Raw genomic sequence first — 27415 nt, 5'->3', positions numbered from 1 at the left:
CCTGGGTTCAAGTAACTCTCCTGCCTCAGCCTCCCGAGTAGCTGGGATTACAGGGGCACGCCACCATGCCCGGCTAATTTTTGTATTTTGGGTAGAGACGGGGTTTCACCATGTTGGCGAGGCTGGTCTGGAACCCCTGACCTCGAGTGATCCTCCCGCCTTGGACTCCCAAAGTGCTGGGATTACCGGCGTGAGAAACTGCGCCCGGCCTAATGAGATTTAAGACAATCAGAGGACTAGGACCCCTAGGACTCAGCTTTTGCAGCTGTGAAATGGGCTGACTCCTCAGCATCCTCATTGAGGTGGTTTGCTGAGCCCAATCCAGGCCTAGTGTCAACTCAATTAATCTGCATTAATTTGTATATTTCTTGATGATGTGCCGGTAAGTGATCAACAAACGCCTGTTAAACCAAACAGGAAGGGCAATTGGCACAGCGGCGTGGTGGTTACTGTGGGAAGGGAAGTCTTGTGGGGGAAAGAACCTTACCAAAGGGACACTTTGATGTCACTGATGCCCAGACCAAGAATGAGCACATTCCTAGTCCCAGGAACCTTGGAGGAGCCCCACCTCTCCTACAGAGAGATGATGCCTAGCTTCGCCCTTTATAGAAATAAAATCACACAGCATGTCCTATCTCTCGTCCTCTCAACATCAGCCAATCAAGTTTGTTTTTGTTTTTTTTTTGAGACGGAGTCTCGCACTGTCACCCAGGCTGGAGTGCAGTCGCACGATCTTGGCTCACTGTAGCCTCTGCCTCCTGGGTTCAAGCGATTCTCATGCCTCAGCTTCCCGAGTGGCTGGGATTACAGGCGCACGCCACAGCGCCCAGCTAATTTTTGTATTTTTAGTAGAGACGGAGTTTCACCATGTTAGCCAGGCTGGTCTCAAACTCCTGGCCTCAGGTGATTCGCCCGCCTTGGCCTCCCAAAGTGCTGGGATTACACACGTGAGCCACATTGCTCAGCCTTTTTTTTTTTTTTTTTTTTCCGGGGGGGTGGGGGAGGACAGATTCTCGTTCTGTCTCCCAGGCTGGAGTGCAGTGGCATGATCTCGGCTCACTGCCAACTTCACCTCCCAGGTTCAAGCGATTCTCCTGCCTCAGCCTCCCGAGTAGCTGGAATTACAGGCACCCGCCACCAAGCCTGGCTAATTTTTGTGTTTTTAGTAGAGATAGGGTTTCACCATGTTGACCAGGCTGATCTCGAACTCCTGACCTCCAGTGATCCGCTGGCCTTAGCCTCCCCAAGTGTTGGGATTAAAGGCATGAGCCATTGTGCTCAGCCCCAATCGAGTTTAAAATAAAGCTTCGGTGGCAGTGGCACTCCACTGCAATCCCAGCTACTCAGGGGACTGAGGCAGCAGGATAGCTTGAGGCCAGGGGTTAGAGACCTGCCCGAACAACATAGCAAGACCCCCATCACCAAAACAACAAAAAAACTTAACAAAATATTATTATTTTGTAATATTGAACAAAAAAAAGAAAAGTCAGAGGTGATGTTTGGTCCCCGAAAACGCCATGGTTTTTTTTGGTTTTTTAAAAATGTTTGTAGAAAATGGAGGTCTGGCTATGTTGCCCAGGCTGGTCTTGAACTCCTGGCCTCAAGCTCTCCTCCCGCCTCGGCATCCCCTGTTTATAATCCCCAACGTTCTGCATCCTGGCATGGTCGGGCACCCTGTGTCTGGACCGGGAAGGCTTGGAGGGTCGCGGCTGGGAACTCCGCCCCCCAATCCCTCCTCCCCGCCCCCAATCCCACCTCCCCACCCCGCAACCCCGCAGCCCCCATCGCGCATGCGCAGTGACTCCTCCAGGTCCGCAAGGTAGGCAACTCCGGCCCTTAGTCAAAGCCGAAGCCCAGAGAAGCGGGCTATCGGAGGATGCGTGTCTGGGCTCACGTCTCTGTCGCAGCTTTCCTCCGAGGCCTGGAAGGCGAGCTCGCCTTTGCCCTGGCAGCACCCTGCCCCAGCCCAGCCATCCCCAGCCACCACCGTCCTCCCCCAGTGTCTGGGCAGAGCCCTGCGGCATCGCCAGCTCTTACCTAACGGGCAGGGACCCTGGGCCTTCGAAGGGAGGGCAGAGCCGGGAGGCAGCGAGAGGAAAGTCCCACTCGGCTCCTTCCTGTGTGGGCCCCTTGGTTTCCTGAGCCACTGTCATTTACCGAAAGTCAGGGCCCTGTGGGAGACGGGGGCGGAGAGGCGGGCAAGGAGGGGCAGAAAGTTCCGGAAGCCTCTGCATCAGCCGCCCCGCTCAGACAGGCTGCTGGAGATCCCTAAGCCAAAGGAACTGATGATAGCACAGAGAAGGGTCTGGGTCACACCAGGGGCTCAGCTGACTCTAGACCCACTTGTTAAGTGGGGCTCTGGCCCGGCCCTTGTTGCCTCAGTTTACCCATCTGTAACGTGTGAGTTGGGCACCCAGTAGAATTAATTTTGCACCCAGGGAAGGAAGCCTGGCTGAATTTGCCCAGGAGGGATGCAGGGAAGTTGCCCCAGAGGAAGGTCAAGTTCTTCTTTGAGGTATTTCTCCGTTAAGACTCAGGGAGACGCTGGGCGCAGTGGCTAACGCCTGTCATCCCAGCACTTTGGGGGGCTGAGGCAGGCGATCACTTGAGGTCAGGAGTTTGAGACCAGCCTAGCCAACATGGCGAAACTCCGACTCCGTCTCTACTAAAAATACAAAAATTAGCCAGGCGTGGTGGCCCGTAATCGCAGCACTTTGGGAGGCTGAGGCGGGCGGATCACTTGAAGTCAGGAGTTTGAGACCAGCCTGGCCAACGTGATGAAACCCTGTCTCTACTAAAAATAGGAAAATTAGCCAGGCCTGGTGATGCCTGTAATCCCAGCTACTCGGGAGGCTGAGGTGGGAGGATTGCTTGAATCTAGGAGGCGGAGGTTGCAGTGAGACGAGATGGCACCACTGCACTCCAGCCTGGCAACAGAGCGGGACTTTGTTTCAGAAAAAAAGAAAAGACTCAGGGAGAGATAATGACCCACTTCTGCCTGGGGTGCCCTGGCCCCAGCCCTAAAAAACCAGGTGGATCCGGCCTGGCCTCTTGGAACTTGTGATCTGGCACCGAGACAATGAGGAAATGAAGGAGCCAAATCATTGCAGACAACAAAGAAAGCCAGGGTGTCAGGACAGGCACAGACTGGAACTTGGACCCGAGGCAGGACAGGGAGCTGGCCAGGGAAAGGGCGCTCCAGGAGGAGGGCACAGGATGGGCAAAGACCTTGAGAGGGCAATGATCTTAGCAGCTTGAAGAGCAGTCAGGAGGCCAGGGGCAGGGGTGAGATGAGGGGGAAGGGGACTGCAGGGCGGTCAACAGGGGCAAGATCGTGGGGGGACAGGGGATCAGGGTCTTTGGGAGAAGGGTGGGTTTTGCCCAGAGCATAATCTGGAGCCATAGGAGTGTTGGAAGTAGGGGCTGTTATAAATGGAAGAGGCAGAAGGCCGGGGCAGCATCCAAATGCAAAGAGACTTGGGCCAGTGTTCTTAGGATAATAGGATCACAGCCCTGGAAGTAGAGCTTCAGGAATAGACTGACGAAGTGGTGACCGGGTGCAGTGACTCACATCTGTAATTCCAGCACTTTGGAAGGCCCAGGTGGGAAGATTGCTTGAGCCCAGGAGTTCGAGACCAGCCTGGCCAACATGGTGAAACCCCATCTCTACTAAAAATATAAAAATTAGCTGGGCCCGGTGGCATGCGCCTGTAATCCCAGCTACTTGGGAGGCTGAGGCAGAAGAATCACTGGAACCCAGGAGGCGGGTGGAGGTTGTAGTGAGCTGAGATCATGCCACTGCACTCTAGCCTGGGCGACAGAGCGAAACTGTCTCAAAAAAAAAAAAAAAAAAAAAGGGAATTAAGAAGTTGTGGCCGAGAGCAGTGGCTCACACCTGTAATCCCAGCACTTTGGGAGGCTGAGGCAGGAGGATGGCTTCGAGACCAGCCTGGGCAACATGGTGAAACCCTGTCTTACGAAAAATACAACAACAAAAAATAATAACCTGGGTGTGGTGGCATGTGCCTGTAGACCCAGCTACTAGACTAGGGAGGCTGAGGTGCGAGGATCACCTGAGCCCAGGAAGTTGAGGCTGCAGTTAGCTGTGGTCATGCCACTGCACTTCAGCCTAGGCAATGGGAGTGAGACCCTGTCTCAAAAACAGAAAAAAAAAAAAGACTTCTCATCTCTGTATCACCATCACAAGTCTTAACACAAAATGGTTTGGTAAGTATTTTGTTGATCTTCACTGTTCAATCAGCCAGAGATGTTTATTGGGCCCAGCCTGTGTGCAGGGAATCAGGGAAAATGCAGACCCAATCCCTGTCCAGTGGAGCTGACAGTCCAGCAGGGGAGATGGCAATAAACAAGCTATTGCCCAATAATTATGTCAGCTGCCCCTGGGTCCAGGCTGCTAAGAGAAATGACTGGATCTGGGAGGGCTTCCTGGAGGAGGTGGCTTTGATACTGAAATCCAACAACAAGTGGGACTAGCCAGAGAGTGACCTGAGAGTGTGGGAGTGTGGGCAGTTCTGGCAGGCAGAACAGCCCAGGCAAAGGCCGGGAGGCTTCACGAATTCACAGTGTTCCTGGGAAGAGCAGGATGTCAGGGACACGGGGGGCTGAGACTCATTTGATGGCGTGGGTAGGGCCGCATGGGTCAAGGGAAAGAGATATAGATATATCTATATCTATAGAGATATAGATTATGTCCTCAGCTTAGTGGAGCTTAGTGGAGCCACAGCTGACCTGTGGCAGGAAGTGCCAAGCAGAAGCTTAGCTGTAGTGTTTTCTTTCACTTCCTGGGTGGCTTCAGCAGACAGGAATGCAACCTTATGTTCTCATCCTTGGCCTGAGACTGAAGCCTCTGCTTTCTGGAAGTACAGTGAGTTTCTGGGTCTCTGCTACCTCCAGTGTGATGGTTTCTGCAATATTTTGAGAATACGTAAGAGGAGATTGGGGTGAAGACCAAAGCGGTAACTTCAGCCCCAGAGAAGGGCATGTGAAAGCTCTAAAAGGAAGTTCTGGCCGGGCGCAGTGGCTCACGCCTGTAATCCCAGCACTTTGGGAGGCCGAGGTGGGCGGATCACCTGATGTTAGGAGTTCGAGACCAGCCTTGCTAACCTGGTGAAACCGCATCTCTACTAAAAATACAAAACTCAGCCGGGTGTGGTGGCGGGCGCCTGTAGTCCCAGCTACTCAGGAGGCTGAGGCGGCAGAATCACTTGAACCTGAGAGGCGGAGGTTGCAGTGAGCTGAGATCGCGCCACTGCACTCCAGCCTGGGCAACAGAGCGAGACTCCATCTCAAAAAAAAATAAATAAATAAATAATTTTTTTAAAAAAGGAAGTTCTGGGGATAGAACCCAGAACTTGCCCAAGAAAAATGGGGCATGTCAGTGATGCAAACACCCACATTTTTCTGCTGACAAGAAGTCCATAAATACAATCAAAGAATACAATCAAAGTGTAACTGGAAACAAAATTGAATTCATGGATAAAATATCCTCGTTATATAAGGAACATCTAGAAAGCAGTAAGAAAATGCCAACCACTTAGGCGGATATGAATCCAGAAGTCACAGAAAATGAAGGACAAATAGCTCTTAAACCCAGAAAAAGTTCCTCAGCTTCACTTGCCAAATGAAAATTAAGAGTACAGTGAGGCAGGGCCGGGCGCGGTGGCTCATGCCTGTAATCTGAGCACTTTGGGAAGTCAACGTGGGAGGATCATTTGAGCTCGAGTTGGAGATTACCCTGGGCGACATGGTGAGATCCGTCTCTACAAAACATACAAAAATTAGCCAGGCATGGTGGTGTGCACCTGTAGTCTCAGCTACTTGGAAGACTGAAGTGGGAGGATGGCTTGAGTCCAGGAGGCAGAGGTTGCAGGGAGCCAAGATTGTGCCACTGTACTCCAGCCTGGGCGACAGAGCGAGACTCCATCTCAAAAACAAAAACAAAAATGGTAAAAGACTGAATAACTTCCTCCTGAGATTGGGAACAAGACAAGGATGTCCATTCTCACCACCTCTATTCAACATTGTTCTGGTGATGTTAGCCACTGTAACAAGAAAAGAAAAAGCAGGCTGAGGCAGGAGAATGGTGTGAACCAGGGAGGCGGAGCTTGCAGTGAGCCGAGGTCGCGCCACTGCACTCCAGTCTGGGCGACAGAGCGAGACTCCGTCTCAGAGGAAAAAAAAAAAAAAAGAGAAAAATAAACAAGTCAGGTGTGGCTGGGTATGGTGATACATGCTTGTAGCCTCAGCTACTGGAGAAGCTGAAATGGGAGCCCAGGAATTTAAAGGCAACATAGCAAGATTCTGTATCAAGCAAAACAGAAAAAATAAGTAATAAAAAAGTAAAGAAAATTGTTGCTATTTGCTGATGATATGATTGTTTATGTCAAAAACCCAAGGGAATCTATAAGACAACTACTGAAATACATAAATTCAGCAAGTTACCAGGTTTAAAAAGTCCATTGAATTCAATACAAAAGTCAATTGAATTTTTATACACTAGCAGCAAACAACTGGAACATAAAAAAATTCTGAAAAATTTCCTTTGCAGCAGCACTGAGAAAGATAAAATACTGTGATGGTCTGAGAGTTTGCGTCTCCCCAAAATTATTATTATTATTTTTTTTTTTTTTTTTTGAGACGGAGTCTCGCTCTGTCGCCCAGGCTGGAGTGCAGTGGCGCAATCTCGGCTCACTGCAAGCTCCGCCTCCCGGGTTCACCCCATTCTCCTGCCTCAGCCTCTCCGAGTAGCTGGGACTACAGGCGCCCACCACCACGCCCGGCTAATTTTTTTGTATTTTTAGTACGGGGTTTCACCGTGGTCTCGATCTCCTGAACTCGTGATCCACCCGCCTCAGCCTCCCAAAGTGCTGGGATCACAAGCGTGAGCCACCGCGCCCGGCTAGCGTCTCCCCAAAATTAATACATTGAAATCCTAACCTCGAAGGCTATGGTATTCAGAAGCGGAACCTTTTAAGAGGTGATTAGATCATGAGGGTTGAGCTCTCATGAATGGAATTAATGCCCTTATAAAAGAGGCCCCTAGGCTGGGCATGGTAGCTCACGCCTGTAATCCCAGCACCCTGGGAGAATTGCAGGCTGGTCTCTGACAAAGAACTTTTGTTTGAGACCAGCCTGGGCAACATGGCGAAACACCACCTCTACCAAAAAAAAACACACAAAAATTAGCTGGACATGGTGGTGCACACCTGTAGTCCCAGGCACTTGGAAGGCTGAGGCAGGAGGATCACCTGAGCCCAGGAGGTCGAGGCTGCAGTGAACCAAAATCATGCCCCTGCACTTCAGCACAGGCAACAGAGTGAGACCATCTCAAAAAAGGAAAGAAAGAAAGAAAGAAAGAAAGAAAGAAAGAAAGAAAGAAAGAAAGAAGAAAGAAAGAAAGAAAGGAAAGAAAGAAAGAAAAGAAAGAAAGAAAGAAAGAAAGAAAGAAAGAAAGAAAGAAAGAAAGAAAGAAAGAAAGAGGCCCCAAAGAGATGCCTCGACCCTTCTACCATGTGAGGGCACAGTGAGAAGCCACCATCTATGAACCGGAATGTGGGCCCTTAGCAGACACTGAATGTGCTTTGATCTTGGACTTCCCAGACTCCAGAACTGTGAGAAATAAATTTCTGTTGTTTGTAAATTTCTTTTTTCTTTTCTGTTTTTTTTTTTTTTTTTTTTTTTTTTTTTTTTTTTTTTGAGACAGAGTCTCACTCCGTTGCCCAGGCTGAAGTGCAGTGGCTCAATCTCAGCTCACTGCAACCTCCACCTCCCAGGTTCCAGCAATTCTCCTGTCTCAGACTCCTGAGTAGCTGGGACTACAGGCGCCCACCACCACACCTGGCTAATTTTTTGTATTTTTATTTTATTTTATTTTATTTTATTTTATTTTTTGAGACGGAGTCTTGCTCTGTGCCCCAGGCTGGAGTGCAGTGGCGCGATCTCAGCTCACTGCAAGCTCCGCCTCCCGGGTTCACGCCATTCTCCTGCCTCAGCCTCCCCAGTAGCTGGGACTACAGGCGCCCGCCAACACACCCGGCTAATTTTTTGTATTTTTAGTAGAGACGGGGTTTCACTGTGTTAGCCAGGATGGTCTTGATCTCCTGACCTCGTGATCCGCCCGCCTCGGCCTCCCAAAGTGCTGGGATTACAGGCTTGAGCCACCGCGCCCGGCCTAATTTTTTGTATTTTTAGTAGAGATGGGGTTTCACCTTGTTGGTCAGGCCAGTCTTGAACTCCTGACCTCGGGTGATCCACCCATCTCGCCAGACCTGGCCGAAACTTTTTTTTTTTTTAGAGAAGGGATCTCACTATGTCGCCCAGGCTAGTCTTGAACTCCTGGCCTGAAATGATCTTCCCGTTTCAGCCTTCCAAGTCACTGGGATGACAAGTGAGAGCCACCACGCCTGGCTGATTTTTCTTATGTATCTTGTTTTTTCCATTTCCCCCATCCTTTTCCCTTTCAACTCTCCCAGGTCTGGGGTTTTTGTTTGTCCCAGTCACAACTGTGTCCCCTGTGTCATGTGTCCACACAGTAGGTACTCCATGAATGAATGTATGAATGAATGAAATGAATTCAGAGAAGGACTCTTGGGAGAGATGGGAGCAGGGATCAGGGACAATTGGAGGCAGAAGAGGACGGGGTGGAAGGCCAGGGCCTGGGCCGGGCACAGTGGCTCATTCCTGTAATTCCAGCACTTTGGGAGGTTGAGGCAGGTGGATCACTTGAGGTCAGGGGTTCCAGACCAGACTGGCCAACGTAGGGAAACCCAATCTCTACTAAAAATACAAAAACTAGCCTGGTGTGGTGATGGGTGTCTGTAATCCCAACGACTCGGGAGGCTGAGACACGAAAATTACTGGAACCGGGGAGGCAGAGGTTGCAGTGAGCCAAGATCGTGCCACTGCACTCCAGCCTGGGTGACAGTGAGACTCTATATTAAAAAAAAAAAAAAAAAAAAGGCCAGGCACTGTGGCTCACTCCTGTAATCCCAGCACTTTGGGAGGCCCAGGTGGGCGGATTACCTGAGGTCGGGAGTTTGAGGCCAGCCTGACCAACATGGAGAAATCCCATCTCTACTGAAAAAACAAAATTAGCCGGATGTGGTGGTGTGTGCCTGTAATCCCAGCTACTCGGGAGGCTAAGGCAGGAGAATCGCTTGAACCCAGGAGGTGGATGCTGCGGTAAGCCGAGATTGCACCATTGCACTCCAGCCTGGGCAACAAGAGCAAAACTCTGTCTAAAAAAAAACAAAAAACAAACAAACAAAAAAAAAACAGTCCGAGCGCAGTGGCTCATGCCTGTAATCTTAGCACTTCAGGAGGCCGAGGTGGGTGGATCACCTGAGGTCAGGAGTTCAAGACCAGCCTGGCCAACATGGTAAAACCCTGTCTCTGCTAAATATACAAAAATTAGCCAGGCGTGGAGGCAGATGCCTGTAATCCCAGCTACTCAGGAGGCTGAGGCAGGAGAGAATGGCTTGAACCTGGGAGGCGGAGGCTGCAGTGAGCTGAGATTGTGCCACTGCATTCTAGCCTTGGCAATGGAGTGAGACTCCGTCTCAAAAAAAAAAAAAAAGAAAAAAGAAAAAGAAACCCTGTCTCTACAAAAATTAGCCAGGCATCATGATGGGTGCCTGTAATCCCAGCTACTCTGCAGGGTGAGGCAGGAGAATCGCTTGAACCTGGGAGGCAGAGGCTATGGTGAGCTGAGATCACGCCATTGCATTCCAGCCTGGGGAACAGAGTGAGACTCCATCTCAAAAAACAAAACAAAACAAAAAAACTAAAGAAAAATAATAAAGCTTTGAAACAAACATCACAACCCGTGCCCTTCCCCACCCGGGCATGCCCCTCCCTCCGCTCCAACCCAGGCCTTGAAGGCAGAAGCACGAGGTCCCAAGGCCAGGGCTGGGTCTCAGGGATCTCCCTCTCCTCTTCTTCCTCCTCCGCTGTCCTCCCTAAATTCCTTTTCCTGCCCCTCTCCTGCTGTCCCAGGATCCAATTTGTGCTCCAGGCTGCGCTCTGCCCTTTCCAGGATCTCTTTCCACCTGCTTGTAGCCTCTCAGCACTTTGGGGAAACTGAGGCCAGAGCGGTGAGTTCCAGCACAGAGAGAGGGACAGGGCCTCAACCTCCCCAGTCCAAACAATGAGACACCATTTAAGTCTCACAACAACCCTAAGAGCTGGCGACTATTACTGGCCTCATTTTGTGGAAGGGGAAACTGAGGCCCAGAGCAGCGACGCGGCCAGCGAACCATCGGTAAGATTTGAACCTGGCCAGGCGCGGTGGCTCACGCCTGTAATCCCAGCACTTTGGGAGGCCGAGGTGGGCGGATCACCTGAGGTCAGGAGTTTGAGACCAGCCTCAACATGGAGAAACCCTGTCTCTACTAAAAATACAAAATTAGCCGGGCGTGGTGGTGTATGCCTGTAATCCCAGCTACTCGGGAGGCTGAGGTAGGAGAATTGCTTGAACCTGGGAGGCGGAGGTTGCGGTGAGCCGAGATCGCGCCATTGCACTCCAGCCTGGGCAACAAGAGTGAAACTCCGTCTCCAAAAAAAAAAAAAGATTTGAACCTGGTTGTGTATCATTCCACGGTCTCGTGCTTGGCCTCAGCTGGGCCACCGCAGATGGGACGGGGTTCTGCTGCCACCTGGTGGACGCTTGCGGCAGCGCTGTTGGGATAGAGTCGCCTCTCACCTGACGTCCTGCCCAGAAAACCCCAGCCCCAGGAGGGCTGACCTGCTCCCCTGGCCTCCCTGTCCCCCATCACACCCATCAATTTTCCGAATTTTCACAGTCTAAGGGTCCACCAGGAAGGGACTGGGTAACTAACCACCTGTGCTACAGTTGGGCTAAAGATTTTGGTGCAAAAGTTAATTTGCCCACCTCACAAGAAATACTAAAAATATATATATATATTTTCGAGACAGAGTCTCACTCTGTTGTCCAGGCTGGAGTACAGTGGCACGATCTCGGCTCACTGCAACCTCCGACTCCCAGGCTCAAGCGATTCTCATGCCTCAGCCTCTCAAGAAGCTGGGTCTACAGGCACCCGCCACAATACCCAGCTAATTCTTGTATTTTTTAATAGAAGCAGGGTTTCACGATGTTGGCCAGGCTGGTCTCGAGCTCCTGACCTCAGGTGATCCACCCACCTGGGCCTCGCAAAGTGCTGGGATTACAGGCGAGAGCCACCGCACCCACCCAAAAGAAATTCTTCAGGCTGAAAACAAGGGACCCCAGACATGTATTCCAATCCAAGTGAATATCTGAAGAACACATATAAAGGTAATGTATGTAATTTTAAAAGACTGCATAAGGCCGGGTGCTTTGGCTCACGCCTGTAATCCCAACACTTCAGGAGGCTGAGGTGGGTGGATCAATTGAGCCCAGGAGTTCAAGACCAGCCTGGGCAACATAGAGAGACCTTGTCTCTACAAAAAATACAAAACTTGGCCGGGCACGGTGGCTCACGCCTGTAATCCCAGCATTTTGGGAGGCTGAGGTGGGTGGATCACGAGGTCAGGAGTTTAAGAAAAAAAAATACAAAACTTAGCTGGGTTTCATGGCATGCGTCCTAACTACTCGGGAAGTCTGAGGTGGGAGAATCTCTTGAGCCTGGGAGTTCGAGGCTGCAGTGAACGGAGATCTTGCCACTGCACTCCAGCCTGGACAACAGAGTGAGATCCTGTATCAAAAAAATAAGGCCGGGCACAATGGCTCACGCCTGTAATCCCAGCACTTTGGAAGGCCGAGGCGGGCGGATCACGAGGTCAGGAGATCGAGACCAGCCTAAGCAACATGGTAAAACCCCGTCTTTACTAAAAATACAAAAATTACCTGGGCATGGTGGCAGGCGCCTGTAATCCCAGCTACTCTGGAGGCTGAGACGGGAGAATTGCTTGAACCCAGGAGGCAGAGGTTGCAGTGAGCCGAGATAGCGCCACTGCACTCCAGCCTGGGGAACAGAGTAAGACTCCGTCTCAAAGAAAAAAAAAAAAGAAAAGAAAGAAAAGAAAATCACACCCAGTAGTGACTTGAATCCACAAAACCAGATTAAGAGAACCAGAAATGCAAAATAAGAAAATGAAAATAAAAAATTGCATACTTGCTGCCCTTTATTTTCTTTCTTTTTTTTTTTTTTTTTCGAGTTGGAGTCTCACCCTGTCTCCCAGGCTGGAGTGCAATGGCATGATCTCGGCTCACTGCAACCTCCGTCTCCCAGGTTCCAGCGAGTCTCCTGCCTCAGCCTCCCGAGTAGCTGGGATTACAGGCGCCTGCCACCACGCCCGCTAATTTTTGTATTTTTACTAGAGACGGGGTTTCGCCATGTTGGCCAGGCTGGTCTTGAACTCCTGACCTCGTGATCCACCCACCTCGGCCTCCCAAAGTGCTGAGATTACAGGTGTGAGCCACCGTGCCTGGCTTTTTTTTTTTTTTTTTTTTTTTTTGAGACAGTCACTCTGTTGCCCAGGCTGGAGTGCAGTGGCGCGATCTCGGCTCACTGCAACCTCTGGCTCCTGGATTCAAACGATTCTCATGCCTCAGCCTCCTGCCTCTTTCCTCTGAATTTTACTTCATAGCTTTGTCATCAGGGAGTTGTTTGCGGCTGTTTCTTTTTTCATATCTGGTCTCCGTCCTCATCCCCAGGAGGGCTTCTTTCTGCCCGAGCAAACTGCAAAGTCCAAGCCCCTCAAAGTGGGCGGCTGGATGATCTTGATCCATTCTCGGGCTCTCCGCGCGCTCTCCCCCAACCCCCGCTCCCCCAGGTTCTTATGAACTGGAGGCGGGCAGACAGAGTTTGAATCCCAGCTACTACGAAACACAAATCGGACCCCAAATAACAAAAACGGCATTCCAGTGCTTACTCAATATTCGTGCTGCAACATCGCTAGGAGAAAAATATATAATTTGTATTCTCATTTTACAGATACCCTCAGGTATCTGGTGGAGATCTCCGTAACACACCTCCCCGGAGGATGAGGCCCCGGGGTGAAGCATCGGGATCTCATCGTAAACACCGCAGCCACCCGAAGTCCCGTTCAATGCTTAGGTATCCTGCAGGCGGCGCGCGCCGCCGCCCCCAGTTGCAGCCGGGACTGTCGGAGTGCCTACAACTCCCGACGTGCCGCGCGCGCCGACGCTCCGTTACGGTCGTAGTGGAACAGGTGGAGCTTGCCTCGTTGCCTTCTGGGAAACGAAGTCTCGCTGAAGAGAGGCCGAGCTTTGAGTAGCAGGTGGATCGGTAGCCAATGAAGACGCGGGTCGCTTTGAGTGCGGAGCAGAGAAGCCAATGGGCGTGCGGCATTGAGAGGGCGGGTCTTCCGGTAGTGAAGGCCTGGTGAACGACTGCGCGAAAGAGGATACTTCCTTTTGCGGGTGGCGGCGAGCGTGGAGAGGACGCTATGAAGGCCTCGGGCACAGTAAGGCGGGCGCGGCGCGGCAGGGGGCCAAGGAATGGGGCCCAGGCCCCATCGGGGGCCTGCAGAGGTGGCGTGGGTCGGGTTGGTGCCGCGCGCTCTTGTTTGGGTCCTCCTTGGCCGCGCGCCGCCTTCTCTTGTTGCACCCAACATGGCGGCCATCGTGGGCGCCGCGTGGAGAGAGCAATGCGTGGCCTGGGCCAGCTCAGGGATCGCGGGGGCCCAAGGACTCCGGGTCTTCTTCCCAGGGGAAGGAATAAGTCGCGCAGCTTGGAGGCCCTAACCCCAGCACCTCGCCGAGCCGCCAAGTTTCTGTTTTCGTGTTTGCAATGTGTCACGTGATGGTGGAGCAATAGTATTTTCTTTCTCCCGGAATGGCTGTGAGAAGCAGATGGAAATTGCTAACAATGAGCCGAAATGGGGAGCGCGAGGGTTAACGCTGTGACACATACTGGATAGAATCAAACGGCGCTATGGCGCAGAGATAGGAGAATCTGGACTCCCATGGAGTGGGTGTATTATGTCCAGATCTCCAGCCTCAGTTTCCTTGCTGTCAAAGGGGCGGGCCCCGTCGTTCCCTTTTCTGAACGTGTGGTGCCGAGGCCAATGGGTCAGGTTCACAGTAAAAGTAGGAACTGAGTCACAGTAAAAGTAGGAACTGCGATAATTTGTGACTGTTTTTCATTGATACTAGCGAAAAGCTGGCGAGTCAGTTTCAGAGGTGGTTTCTTTGTGTCATATTACAGAGCCTGGACTTGACCAAAGATTCTCACCCCTGCATCTGTAAACCGGGAGCCTTCCCTGGGCCAAATGTTTGGATTGCAGTTGGGAAAACGGAGGCAGCCGCAGCTCGCGTGGCGACAGTGCAGGGATCCCAGGGCTGGGGAGAGACCTGAGGTCTTCTCCTAGTTCTGTCTGGAATGGGCTGTGAGATCCCATGCTGGTCACTGTCTGTAGGCCTCAGGGTGAAAAAAGATGTTGGCTGGATGTTTTGAGGTGCAGAGTGGCTTTCACGGGGACTGCAAAGCAATTCGGGACTGCAGCATGAAGAAAGGAGGCTGTGGGTCTAAGCCTCAGCTTTCCTGGTCTGAAACCCTTAGCAGAGGAGAGACAGGCAACTCAATTAATCCTCCCTGGAGACCTCCCTCTCCTCGGTTCATTTTGTGGATAAAGTTGTGGTCGGGAGTGTGACTCACAGTCACCAGGAATCCACATGGAGTACCTGGGGTGGCCCTGTCTCCTGCTTCCCGAATCTGTGGTCACTAGGTGCAGGAAAGGGAGTGAGGTGGATCTCCACAGTTGCCTCTGGGTGCTGGCCTTAACCTCACCCGTTTTCTTTCAGCTACGAGAGTACAAGGTAGTGGGTCGCTGCCTGCCCACCCCCAAATGCCACACACCGCCCCTCTACCGCATGCGAATCTTTGCACCTAATCATGTCGTCGCCAAGTCCCGCTTCTGGTACTTCGTATCTCAGTTAAAGAAAATGAAGAAGTCTTCAGGGGAGATTGTCTACTGTGGTCAGGTATGGAGAGGCCGGGGCTACGTGGGGTCTGGAGTGGATTTGCGCCTCATGGGGGACATCGCGCGTCTCAAGAATTAATCAGACATCGACCGGGCGCGGTAGCTCACGCCTGTAATCCCAGCACATCGGAAATCAGAGCCTCAGGTTGTGTTTCTGCCTGGGTCACGGGACTGGAGCAGAGCTTATGTGCCATTTCCCTGATTAGAAAGCCAGGGAGCGGGTGGGTGGCATGGTGGGACACCTTGGTTGGTGCTGTCTTCCCTGGACCCTGTCTGTCAAGTGAGGAGAGGCGATGGCTGTCTGGTCAGTGGGTGGTAGCTAGGTTGGCCCAGACAGGTCCCCGGAGACTTGAGTTCAGGAACTGCATCTGGGGCTGGGTTGGTGTCGTGGCAGAAGCCTGGACTTCAGGCTGTTGCCATGGGAAGTTCCCTTACCTCAGGCTCCCAGAGGGTGCCTGAAGGTAGGTGGGGCTGGGAAACTGAGGCACAAGAGTCTGGCCGTAGAGAGGCCTGGAGCCTGGGGTGTGCTTTAGAGGCCGAGGGTTCAGTGAAGATGGGGCTAGGGCAGATCCGGCTTGCTGCTCTCACATCTCCCTGTGGCCTCTCCTTGGCAGGTGTTTGAGAAGTCCCCCCTGCGGGTGAAGAACTTTGGGATCTGGCTGCGCTATGACTCCCGGAGCGGCACCCACAACATGTACCGGGAATACCGGGACCTGACCACCGCAGGCGCTGTCACCCAGTGCTGTAAGCTGCCTGTCCTGCCTCCAGCTTTTTAGACCCTCCTTGACTCCCTCACACTGAGGCAGGGCAAATGCCAGAGGTTCCCAGCACAGGAGAGTCTCAGAGCTGGTGGTGGGGCACAGGAAGATGAGAGGATGCCCCAGGCCCCAGATGGCACTTTTCTGAGAGCCCTGCCAGGCTCGGTTGTAAATCACATCGCATCTGGAAACTCCCTTTTTGGGTCTGCACCTTGTTTAGACTGGGATCCACATCACCACTGTTTTCTGGGACCCACTTAGAACCGAATTGAACCCCTGCCCGGTGTTGGGAGCTGGCACCTTTTCCCTGGCTCACCTGCCAGGGTCTGTGCGACCCCCACACCTCCCTGATTGCACCTAAACCCAAGAATCACTGTTTCTTATAGCAGTGGTTTAAACAGAGGTGCAAACAGCAAGTGGATCTCGTCGCCTTTGGGGGGCTGTGGCCGTGCCCCTCAAAGTGAATTTGGAGGTTCCACAACTCTAGTGGCCAGTGCCTGCTGGGACCCAGGCCTTGGGCTGTCTCGCTTCCCCCCACCACCACCTTCCCGTGAGCCCCGAGCCCTCAGGCAGTTGCTGTGACCAACAGGATGTGTCAGGTCATTGGGCAGGCACTCAGGAGGTTCGCTGAATGCCCAGAGCCCAGGCAACACCGTCACCCTGGCCCCACTCCTTTCCACAGACCGAGACATGGGTGCCCGGCACCGCGCCCGGGCCCACTCCATTCAAATCATGAAGGTGGAAGAGATCGCAGCCAGCAAGTGCCGCCGGCCGGCTGTCAAGCAGTTCCACGTGAGTGCCCTGGGGGACTTCCCTGGAGAGAAACGCCTGCTCTGACGCAGGAGCCCAGTGGGGGGCGGCTACACCTCGGTGGCCCCACAGGATGGGGTGTTAAGAGGCTTCCAACCCCCTCAACATACCTCCCCTCCTCACAGGACTCCAAGATCAAGTTCCCGTTGCCCCACCGGGTCCTGCGCCGTCAGCACAAGCCACGCTTCACCACCAAGAGGCCCAACACCTTCTTCTAGGTGCAGGGCCCTCACCCGGGTGTGCCCCAAATAAACTCAGGAACGCCCCGGTGCTCACCGCGTGTTTTCTTTGCACACTGCAGAGCTCAAAGGGGTGCTATGAGAGGCCAGCCCAGTCACCTCCTGGGGTGCAGCTGAGCTGCCATTTCTCTGTCCTGGAGGAGGGGTCTTCAGTGCAAACAAACCAACCCTCACATCCTCCTGTCCTGGAGTGGGCCCTCCAGGAGCCCCCACCCCGAGCTCCCTCTTGCTTGGTCAGTTCTCAGCCCTGCTGGCAGCCCTGGGCTATGAGCTGCAGGGGTACTGTGTCCTGGGCCCCTAAATCTGTCCCAACTGCCTTGTGAGACACAGGCCTCCCAGGCTCCCCTGCTGGGTCTGGACCAGGGAGAATCTCCCTAGATAGTGGGGTTGGGGGTTCACTCCCTGGGGATTCCCCTAAGTCTCTGGTTCCCAAAGTTCTCAGAGTAGACACAAGAGGGCACCTGAGGGGCACTCTGCTGCTTGAGGGCTGTTTCCCTTTCACTGGTTGGGGGCCTCTTAGATGACGCCCTCATCTTGCCCAAGGAGGTCAAGGACTCACCGTAGGTACTTGTCTCCAGGAAACTGCTTCAGGCCTGGAAAATTCCAGGCATGACACTAATCCCACCCTGGCTGAGTCCTTCTGTCAGGTGGAGGCTAAGCTGGCATTGAAGAAGCTTGAGACACAGCCAAGAGCTCAGGCTCTGGGAGCCTCCCATCCTTTGTTGCATGACCTTGGGCAGCTCTGTTCTGGGCCAGCGGCCCTTCTGGGGCTTGCTGTCTTGATCTCAACATGGGGTTCCACATTGATGTGGGAAGTGACGCCGTGCAGGTGCTGGGGGCAGCCTATGGGGCCCTCTTTTGTCCCAGAGAACCCAGGATCAGGAGGAAGCCAGGACTAGGTAGTAGTTACAACTTTTTGAAAGAGGGTCTTGCTCTGTCTCCCTGGCTGGAGTGCAGTGGAGAGATCATGGCTCACTGTAACCTCGACCTCCTGGGCTCAAGTGGTCCTCCTGCCTCAGCCTCCCAAGTAGCTGGGACTACAGGGGCACCACCACACTCAGGGCAAGGACACAGCCTTTCCTCCACCTGTGGAGGAGCTGTGTGGCTTCCAGGAAACCAGGCCCCTTCCAGCCTCACCTGGCGGGTGTTGCGACACCCAGGAACTTGGAGAGGTGCCCAGAGCCTGGGCAGGGTCAGCACACAAACACGCATTCTGGGTAAGACCCAGGCCTGGGGACAGGCCTGTAGACCACAGAACCCCACGGGTCCCCAACAGCTGGCTCCTTCCCACCCTAGGGCCTTCACACTTGCCTGGAATACCACGGATTTCCCCAGGCTGGCCTCACTCGAGTTACAAACTGCACATAGGTTCCCGGAGCTATGTTTGATTTCTATCCCCCACTAGTTCTGAGAGGGCAGGGGCCATGTGTGTCACCCAGTATATCCAGGAGGGGCTCAACTTTCCCATGGTATCCTTTTTGTTTTGTGAAAGCTCTTTGCATATGTGGGGCAAAAGCTTGGGAAAAGTCATACATTTTTCCAGGATACCTTTTTTTTTTTTTTTTGAGACGGAGTCTCGCTCTGTTGCCCACGTTGGAGTGCAGTGGCACAGTCCCAGCTCACTGCAACCTCCGCCTCCCAGGTTCAAGGGATTCTTCTGCCTCAGCCACCAGAGTAGCTAGAATTACAGGTGCCCGCCACCATGCCTGGCTAATTTTTTGTATTTTTAGTACAGATGGGGTTTCACCATGTGGGCTGGGCTAGTCTCAAACTCCTGACCTCATGCCACCTGCCTTGGCCTCCCGAAGTGCTGGGGTTACAGGTGTGAGCCACCCCGCCTGGCCTGGGATATCTTTTGATGTTCCTTAGAGTATGTTGGAGGGGGGTGGTGCTAGCTGGAAATTTTAAAATTTTGCCTGAATTTCATTCATCTTTTGTGGTTTCTGGTACAAACTCTCCTTTCTCCATAAGGGAATCTTCATACTTAAGTGCCACCCAGAAAAGAAAATACATTTCCTAACCTCCGTAGTGATGGCCAGGTGTGGCTCATGGCTGTCATCTCAGCACTTTGGGAGGCTGAGGTAGGAGGATCACTTGAGGCCAGGAGTTTGAGACCAGACTGGTAGACATAGTGAGACCCTGTCTTTACCAAGTAACATTAGCTGGGTGTTGTGCACACCTGTAGTCCCAGCTACTTGGGGGCCTGAAGTGTGAGAATCACTTGAGCCTGGAGGTTGGGGCTGCAGTGAACCACGATCGTGCCACTGTACTCCAGCCTGGCAACAGGGCGAGACCAAACAAAACAAAAATATGCTAGTGATGTGCCATTTCCAAGAAAGAACGCATCTGGCTGGTATGTGGGCATGATGGCCAGTGCTCCAGCAGTCATTTTGGACCATGAAGAAGCAACACACAGGAGCAGCAAGGGAGAAGGATCTCTGGTACTTGACCCTGTGCAGTGCTGCCCCCCTCCCTGAGGCTTGACCCTTCTACCTTCTTGATTAGAACATGGGGAGGAGACATGAGTCCTGCTTAGGCTGTAATGGAGCTGCTCTGCTAGATGTGACCTTACCTTGAGCTGGGCCTGAAGCAAGGCGTGGCACTGTGGACTCAGGCCATGATAACTGCCTGGAAGTCCCTGCCCACTCTGAGCCATTTCTTCCTGTATAAAGTGAGGGTGGTGATCCCTCCAGGCTGTGGGGCAGGCGAGGTGATACTAGGTGAGTTGGAGGATGAGATATCAGGAGAGTGGAAGGCACAGAAGGCTCAGGGTCCCACCAAAGCCCACTGCATACCCTCGTCTCCACCTCAGTCACCTCCCTGTGCCTTGGAGCCCCTCCAGGGCTTCACCCACGTGGCAGCAGCCTGGGAACCAGTTGAGGGAGCTCTGCCCCAACCAGCTGAGACATAGAGGCCAATCCCATTATTGAGGGGCCATTGACAGAGGATGAATGTGCTCCCAAATCACTAGCCTGCACCTATTCACCCACCTTGCCATCTACTCAGCCTCTCATAAATGTGCCCAGAAGCCCCTCTACCACCGAATTCCCCCACCCCCTGCCAATCCCCATCCTTCCATTCAGTCACAGGTTCCTCCACCATCCAACTGGCTACCTGTCCATCCATTCGTCCACTCAATCCACCCACCCCATCCATTCATCCACCCATCCATCAACTCATCCACCTACCCATTCCATCCATCCACCCACCCACCCATCAACCCATCCACCCATCCATCCATCCACCCACCCACCCGTCCATCAACCCACCCACCCATCCATCCATCCATCCGTCCATCCATTCACCCATCCAATCACCCACCAGTCCATACATACATCCATTTATCCATCCATTCATCCATCTATACACCCAAACATCCATCTATTTGCCCATCCACCCATCTGTCATATCCAATCCTCTACCTAAACTCCACACACCTGCCCCCACCCCACACGCCATCCCTTTGTTGCAGACTTAATCGTCCTTGAGCCCCTACTTTGTGCAGGGGCCTGTGTTAATTCCGGTGTGGGTGCTTGAAGGAATAGACAGACCCTGGTTCTTTCTCAGGAGGGAGAGGAACAGTCACAACCCCATGCAGAGGCTGGGCGTGGTGGGGGTGTGCCCGTAGTCCCAGCTACTTGGGAGTCTGAGGCAGGAGGATCACTTGAGCCCAGAAGGTTGAGGTTGCAGTGAGCCGTAACCTCTCCACTGCACTCCAGCCTGGGCAACAGAGCGAGCCCCTGTCTCAGAAAAACAAATACAAAAAATAAGCAAACAAAAAAGAACCACCCCTGGCTGTTGAGGAGAGGAGGTACAAGACCAACCAGAGCGGAGCCCTGGGGCTGGGCAGAAATAGGTCCTTTCACGTGGCTGTGAGTGGGGCTGATGCGGCAGAGGCTGGCCAGGGAGAGCCTGGATGTCTGCTGGGGTCTGGAGCGGGACAGGTCCTATCCGGGCTCACCCAGTTAACCCAAGGATAAACAAGGGCAGGAATCCAGGAACTCCTCCCACCTCCTCAGGTGCCGAGGCGCTCCTGGGTCTCGTTCCTGGGCTTGTCAAGTGCCAGGTGTCACCTCGGTAGGGCTGTGATCCCTGGGGAAGCGACTTTCAAAGCCTCCCCTCCCTGACCCACCCTGCACCTCTGCTCCTGAGTCAGAACCAATGGGGACAAGGGCAGTGCCAACGCAGGACAGACGAGTAGGGACCCCAAGAGACCCCAGCCCTAGTTCCTGCAACCAAGAGAGACTGTATGAGAATCACAGAATCTGAGACTCACAGTTGAGTCTCAGGACTTAGAATTATGGAATCTTTTTTTTTTTTTTTTTTTTTTTTGAGATGGAGTTTCACTCTTGCTGCCCAGGTTGGAGTGCAATGGCACGATCTCGGCTTACTGCAACCTCTGTCTCTCAGGTTCAAGCGATTCTCCTACTTCGGCATCCGCAGTAGCTGGGATTACATGTGCCCGCCACCATGCCTGGCTAGTTTTTTGTATTTTTGGTAGACACGGGGTTTCATCATGTTGGCCAGGGTGGGCTTGAACTCCTGATCTCAGATGATCCACCTGCCTGGGCCTCCAAAAGTGTTGGGATTACAAGCGTGAGCCACTGTGCCCGGTCGAATTATGGAATCTTACAGACAGCAGCAGCAACAAGGAAGAATAGTTTGCATTTATTTATTTTTTTAGAGACAGGGTCTCCTTCTGTCGCCCAGGCTGAAGTACAGTGGCGCAATCACTGTTCACTGCAGCCTCAACCTCCCCAGCTCAAGCAATCCTTCTGCTTCAGCCTCCTAAGTAGCTGGGACCACAGGTGCACACCACCAAACTCGGCTAATTTTTAAAAACTTTTGGCTGGGCACGGTGGCTCACACCTGTAATCCCAGCACTTTGGGAAGCAGAGGTAGGTGGATCACGTGAGGTCAGGAGTTCGAGACCAGCCTGGCCAACATGGTGAAACCCCTTCTCTACTAAAAATACAAAAAACAAACAAACAAAATTGTAGAGTTGGGGTCTCACTATATTGTTCAGGCTGGTCACCAACTCCTAGCCTCCAGCCATCTTCCTGGCTTGGCCTCCCAAAGTGCTGAGATTATAGGCATGAGCCACCTAAACTGGCCTTTTTGCACTTATTGAGTGCAGAGTTGAAGTTCAAGGACAGATTCTGGCTTCCCACGGCGTGGGTTCAAATCCCACTGTTGCTCCTAGCTCACAGAAGGGGAATTGATGTCCAGGGCCACCCAGCAGGTCATGCTGCAGTCACAGCAGCTCACAACTTCTCACCCCAACCCCTGCTGCATCTCCCAGGGAACCAAGGGGCAGGGGACAGTGCCCCGACACTGCTGCCACTCTCCCATTCCTACACATTCTGCTCACATTGTCTGCCGCGGCCTTGGGCCCTTCCTAACTCACATCTTGGGGTCATGCTTCCCGCTCCTATGATTGGAATCAGTCAAGGAAGGTGTGACCTAATTCTCCCCACTCTGCTGCTTTTCCTCTCCAGGCTCACAATTCCCTCCCCTAGGGCAGGAGATGGTTCTGCCCACTCTACAGGGGCCTTCACTCCAGGCCTCCTTAGGAATTCCAAAGTGCATTCCAAATCCACCCTCCTCTCCCTACTCGGCAGCCACCCCACTCCCGCCACTTGGATATGACCAATTTTTCAGAATCTAGAAATCTCATCAGACTCCTCACCTGCTCCAAACTCTCCTAGAGTTCCCCAGCACCCTCAGAACAAAATCCACACCCCTTCCGGAGGCCCAGAAGATACCCCGTGATTGTCTGTCTCCGCTCGCCCCATATCCAGGCTGGAATTCAGTGGTGTGATCACTGCTTACTGCAGCCTCGACCTTCCGGGCTCTGGCGATCCTCCCACCTCAGCCTCCCAAAGTATTGGGATTACAGGTGTGAGCCACAGCGCCCAGCTGAAATGCGTGTTTATTTGCTGGTGAGGTCAGGGCCATCACCACCCTGGGGTGGGTCCACCTGGATCATGCTGTGTCCCCAGCACCTGGTGGAGGGCCCTGCACACAGTATGCACTCAATGAACCGGCCTCAGCCCAGGCCTCTGGCTGCAGCCTGGACCCCCACGGTGGGAAGAAGAGAAGCTATGCCTTCCCAGAACTTCCCTGGGGAGAAGGGGTCCATTTACATGTATTTGCACAATTTGCATATGTTTACATTGGTCTGCAGGGCTTTGCAAGTACAGTCTCGCTCTGTCACCAGGCTGGAGTGCAGTGACACGATCTCTGCTCACTGCAACCTCCGCCTCCCGGGTTCAAGCGATTCTCCTGCCTCAGCCTCCCGAGTAGCTGGGACTACAGGCGCCTGCCATCACACCCGGCTAATTTTTGCATTTTTAGTAGAGACGGGTTTCATGCGAGTCCGTGTGAAGAGACCACCAAACAGGCTTTCTGTGAGCAACATGGCTGCTTATTTTCACCTGGGTGCAGGTGGGCCGAGTCCAAAAAGAGAGTCAGCAAAGGGTGGTGGGATTATCATTAGTTCTTATAGGTTTGAGGATAGGTGGTGGAGTTAGGAGCAATGTTTTGTGGGCAGGGGGTGGATCTCACAAAGTACATTCTCAAGGATGGGGAGAATTACAAAGAACCTTCTTAAGAGTGGGGGAAATTATAAACAACCTGTTTAAGGGTGGCGGAGATTACAAAGTACATTGATCAGTGAGGGTGGGGCAGAAAAAAATCACAATGGTAGAATGTCATCAGTTAAGGCTATTTTCACTTCTTTTGTGGTGGAATGTCATCAGTTAAGGCAGGGCAGGGCATTTTCACTTCTTTTGTGATGCTTCAGTTGCTTCAGGCCACCTGGGCATATATGTGCAAGTCACAGGGGATGCGATGGCTTGGCTTGGGCTCAGAGGCCTGACATTCCTGCCTTCTTATATTAATAAGAAAAATAAAACAAAATAGTGTTGAAGTGTTGGGGCGGTGAAAATTTTGGGGGATGGTATGGAGAGATTAATGGGCGATGTTTCTCAGGGCTGCTGTGAGTGGGATTGGGGCGGTGTGGGAACCTAGAGTGGGAGAGATTAAGCTGAAGGAAGATTTTGTGGTAAGGGGTGATGTTGTGGGACTGTTAGAAGAAACATTTGTCATTTAGAATTATTGGTGATGGCCTGGATATGGTTTTGTATGAATTGAGTAGAGATGTCCCACACTTGTGGGTTAAGGTGGGGGAATACGAGAGGAAGACGTGAAGGAGGCTTTGGGTTAGGGAGAAGGGCGGCAATGAGATGCGGCTGTAGTCCAGGAATAGTCAGGGAAGCAGATAATTTGGTTAAAATATTTCGGCCTAATAAGGGAACTGGGCAGGTGGGGATAACTGAAAAAGAGTTCATAAAAGAGTGTTGTCCAAGTTGGCACCAGAGTGGGGGAGTTTTCAGGGTCTTTGAAGCTTGGCCGTCAAAACCCACAACAGTTATTGGGGCGAGGGAAACAGGCCCTTGAAAAGAAGGCAACGTGGAGTGGGTAGCCCCCCGTATCGATTAAACAGGGGATGGACTTACCCTCCACTGTGAGAGTTACCCGAAGCTCGGCGTCCGTGATGGTCCAGGGGCTTCCGAGGCGATCGGGCAGCGTCCATCTTCAGTCGCTAAGCCAAGCAGATCTGAGAAGGAGTCAGTCAGAGAGCCTTGGGCCAGAGCTTTAGGGGCTCTAGGAGTGGCTGCTGGGCGAGCTGGGCAGTCTACCTTCCAGTGGGTCCCTGCAAAGATGGGACATGACTTGGGGGTAATCCCAGGCTGCGGGCATTCCTTGGCCCAGTGGCCAGATTTCTGGCACTTGAAGCAAGATCCTGATGTAGGAAGTCTTGTAGGAATGCTTGACTGCTGTGGCTTAGGCATGTGCGGCTTAGGCATTTTGAAGTTCTTGTATGCTGGAGGTGTGGCTGGGTTTTGTCTCACAGCAGAGGCAAGTAATTGTAACTCAGAAAGGCGTTGCCGTCTGGCTGCTTCCTCTCTATTATTGTGTACCTTGAAGGTGAGGTTGATTAATTCCTGTTGTGGGGTTTGAGGGCCACATTCTAATTTTTGAAGTTTTTCCTAATGTCAGGAGTGGATTGGGTGATAAAATGCATATTAAGAATAAGGCAGCCTTCTGGCCCTTCTGGGTCTAGGGCGGAATAGCGTCTAAGGGTTGCCGCTAAGCGAGCCATGAACTGGACTGGGTTTTCATCTTTACCTTGGGTAGTTTCTTTAAGCTTGTCATAATTAACAGCTTTGTAAGCTGCCTTTTTAAGCCCTTCAACTAGGCAGGAAATCATGTAATCTCAACTAGGTATACCTGGGGAATTTGCCTGGTAGTTCCATTGGGGATCCTCTTGGGGAACTGCTCTAATGCCTTCCTGGAGGTCTGGCTCATGAAGCCAGTGGTTATCAGCGTGAGATTGGGCTAGAGAAAAAACTCTTTCCTGTTCATCTGGGGAGAGGGTAGAAGTCAGGATGACATTTAAGTCACTCCAGGTTAAATTGTAGGACAGAGTTAGATATTGGAATTCCTGTATATATTTAGTGGGGTCTGATGAGAAAGAGCCTAAATGCTGACTGATCTGAGAGAGGTCTGATAAAGAAAAAGGTACATGTACCCTGACTATGCCTTCAGCTCCAGCCACCTCTCTAAGAGGAAATTGTTGGGCAGGTGGGGAAGAGCTAGTCACAGAACTAAACTGTAAGCCGGACCAGGTGTGAGGAGGGGAGGTGGTAGAAGGATTATAGGGTGGAGGAATGGAGGCTGAAGAGGAATTGGGACTTAGCTCGGCCTGGCGACGAGCAGCCTGAGGAGGAGGGGAAAGGTCAGATGGGTCTGTAGAAAAGGAAGACTGGAAAGACTCAGCGATGCTTGGGATTGGGACTGAGGGGACAGGCAGGAGGGAAAGAAGGAGGATTTGGGAGGAATCGCATTGAGAACAGAGACTAGGGAGGGAACGAAGTGTGAAAAATGCCTGGACGTAAGGCACCTCAGACCATTTGCCCATTTTTCGACAAAAATGATTTAAGTCCTGTAGGATGGAGAAATCGAAAGTGCCATTTTCTGGCCATTTAGAGCCATTGTCAAGTTTGTATTGGGGCCAAGCGGTGTTGCAGAAGAAAATAAGGCATTTAGGTTTTAGGTCAGGTGTGAGTTGAAGAGGTTTTAAGTTCTTGAGAACATAGGCTAAGGGAGAAGGAGGAATGGAGGGTGGAAGGTTGCCCATAGTGAAGGAGGCAAGCCCAGAAAAAAGAGAGAGTAGAGACACGGAGGGAAAGGGTTCGGGGGTTCTTACCCTCCGGAAAAGCAGGAAAGGGGTCGGAGCATGGAAATAAGGGGTTGGGGTGCAGAGATAAGAGGTTGGGGTGTGGCAATAAGGGATTGGGGTGCAGAGATGAGGTCAGGGCATGGAAATAAGGGATTGGGGTGCAGAGATAAGAGGTCAGGGTACTTGCCCCTTCCCTAGAAAAGCGGGACTTGCCACTAAGGGTGAAGGAGAAGGGGTTGGGGGTTTCTTGCCCCCCAGAAAGGTGGAGAAGGGGTAGAGACATGGAGAGAAGGGGTTGGGGTACTTGCCTCTCCCCCAGAAAAGCGGGACTTGCCACTAAGGGTGAAGGACCAAGGCAGGCGTCCATGTGTGGTCTGACACCTCTGAAATGTGGTTGAATAATCAGAGAGGCATCCCTGCAATGATTAAACACCAAGGGAAGGCTGCTTTCCCAGTCTGTGACTGGCGCTGGAGTTTTGGGTCCACGGATAAAACGTGTCTCCTTTGTCTCTACCAGAAAATGAAAGGAATTGAAATTAAGAGAAGGGAGAGATTGAAGTGTGGCACCAAGATTGAAAGGAGAAAGAGGTTGAGGGATAGTGAGGGAGGTTGGAGAAGAGAGTAAAAAGAGGCCGCTTACCGGATTTGAAATTGGTGAGAGTTTCTTGGGCTGGTCCGTCTGAGGACCTGAGGTTGTAGGTGGATCTTTCTCACGGAGCAAAGAACAGGAGGACAGGGGATCTCCCAAGGGAGGTCCCCCGATCCAAGTCATGGCACCAAATTTCATGCGCGACCGTGTGAAGAGACCACCAAACAGGCTTTGTGCGAGCAACAAGGCTGTTTATTTCACCTGGGGCAGGCAGGCTGAGTCCGAAAAGAGAGTCAGCAAAGGGTGGTGGGATTATCATTAGTTCTTATAGGTTTGAGGATAGGTGGTGGAGTTAGGAGCAATGTTTTGTGGGCAGCGGGTGGATCTCACAAAGTACATTCTCAAGGGTGGGGAGAGTTACAAAGAACCTTCTTTTTTTTTTTTTTTTTTTTTTTTTTTTTGAGACGGAGTCTCGCTGTGTCACCCAGGCTGGAGTGCAGTGGCGCAATCTCGGCTCACTGCAAGCTCCGCCTCCCGGGTTCACGCCATTCTCCTGCCTCAGCCTCTCCGAGTAGCTGGGACTACAGGCGCCCGCCACCACGCCCGGCTAATTTTTTTGTATTTTTAGTAGAGACGGGGTTTCACCGTGGTCTCGATCTCCTGACCTCGTGATCCGCCCGCCTCGGCCTCCCAAAGTGCTGGGATTACAAGCGTGAGCCACCGCGCCTGGCCAACAAAGAACCTTCTTAAGGGTGGGGAAAATTATAAAGAACCTTCTTAAGGGTGGAGGAGATCACAAAGTACATTG

General features: G+C 52.4%; 2 protein-coding genes and 1 non-coding gene across 7 annotated transcripts in view; 2 read left to right on the top strand and 1 right to left on the bottom strand.

Annotated features, from left to right (window-relative positions):
- LOC100603367 (tyrosine-protein kinase JAK3) overlaps window positions 1-2163 on the bottom strand; it is a 32513-nt gene extending 30350 nt beyond the window's left edge. For all 5 annotated transcript variants that reach the window (XM_030820440.1, XM_030820441.1, XM_030820442.1 and 2 more), the window contains exon 1: window positions 2038-2163. In XM_030820440.1, coding sequence (XP_030676300.1) covers window positions 2038-2153 — 116 coding nt within the window. In that variant the 5' untranslated portion in view covers window positions 2154-2163. The remainder of the gene's footprint in view (window positions 1-2037) is intronic.
- An 11186-nt stretch (window positions 2164-13349) lies between these two features.
- RPL18A (ribosomal protein L18a) lies at window positions 13350-16803 on the top strand. The gene is made up of 5 exons (XM_030820447.1): window positions 13350-13446; window positions 14786-14965; window positions 15579-15708; window positions 16405-16514; window positions 16658-16803. Exons 1-5 carry the CDS (start codon window positions 13429-13431, stop codon window positions 16748-16750), a joined length of 531 nt encoding a protein of 176 aa, XP_030676307.1. The 5' UTR covers window positions 13350-13428; the 3' UTR covers window positions 16751-16803.
- Window positions 16073-16205, top strand: LOC115837129. Its single transcript, XR_004032161.1, has one exon. It is a non-coding gene; the product is annotated as a small nucleolar RNA SNORA68 (small nucleolar RNA).
- Window positions 16804-27415: the final 10612 nt, after the last annotated feature.

The sequence above is a fragment of the Nomascus leucogenys genome, chromosome 10 (genome assembly GCF_006542625.1).
Source record: "Nomascus leucogenys isolate Asia chromosome 10, Asia_NLE_v1, whole genome shotgun sequence".
Taxonomy (NCBI): Eukaryota; Metazoa; Chordata; class Mammalia; order Primates; family Hylobatidae; genus Nomascus; species Nomascus leucogenys.
Note: the sequence above shows the minus strand (reverse complement) of the source record. Positions and strands in the feature narration are given on the sequence as shown.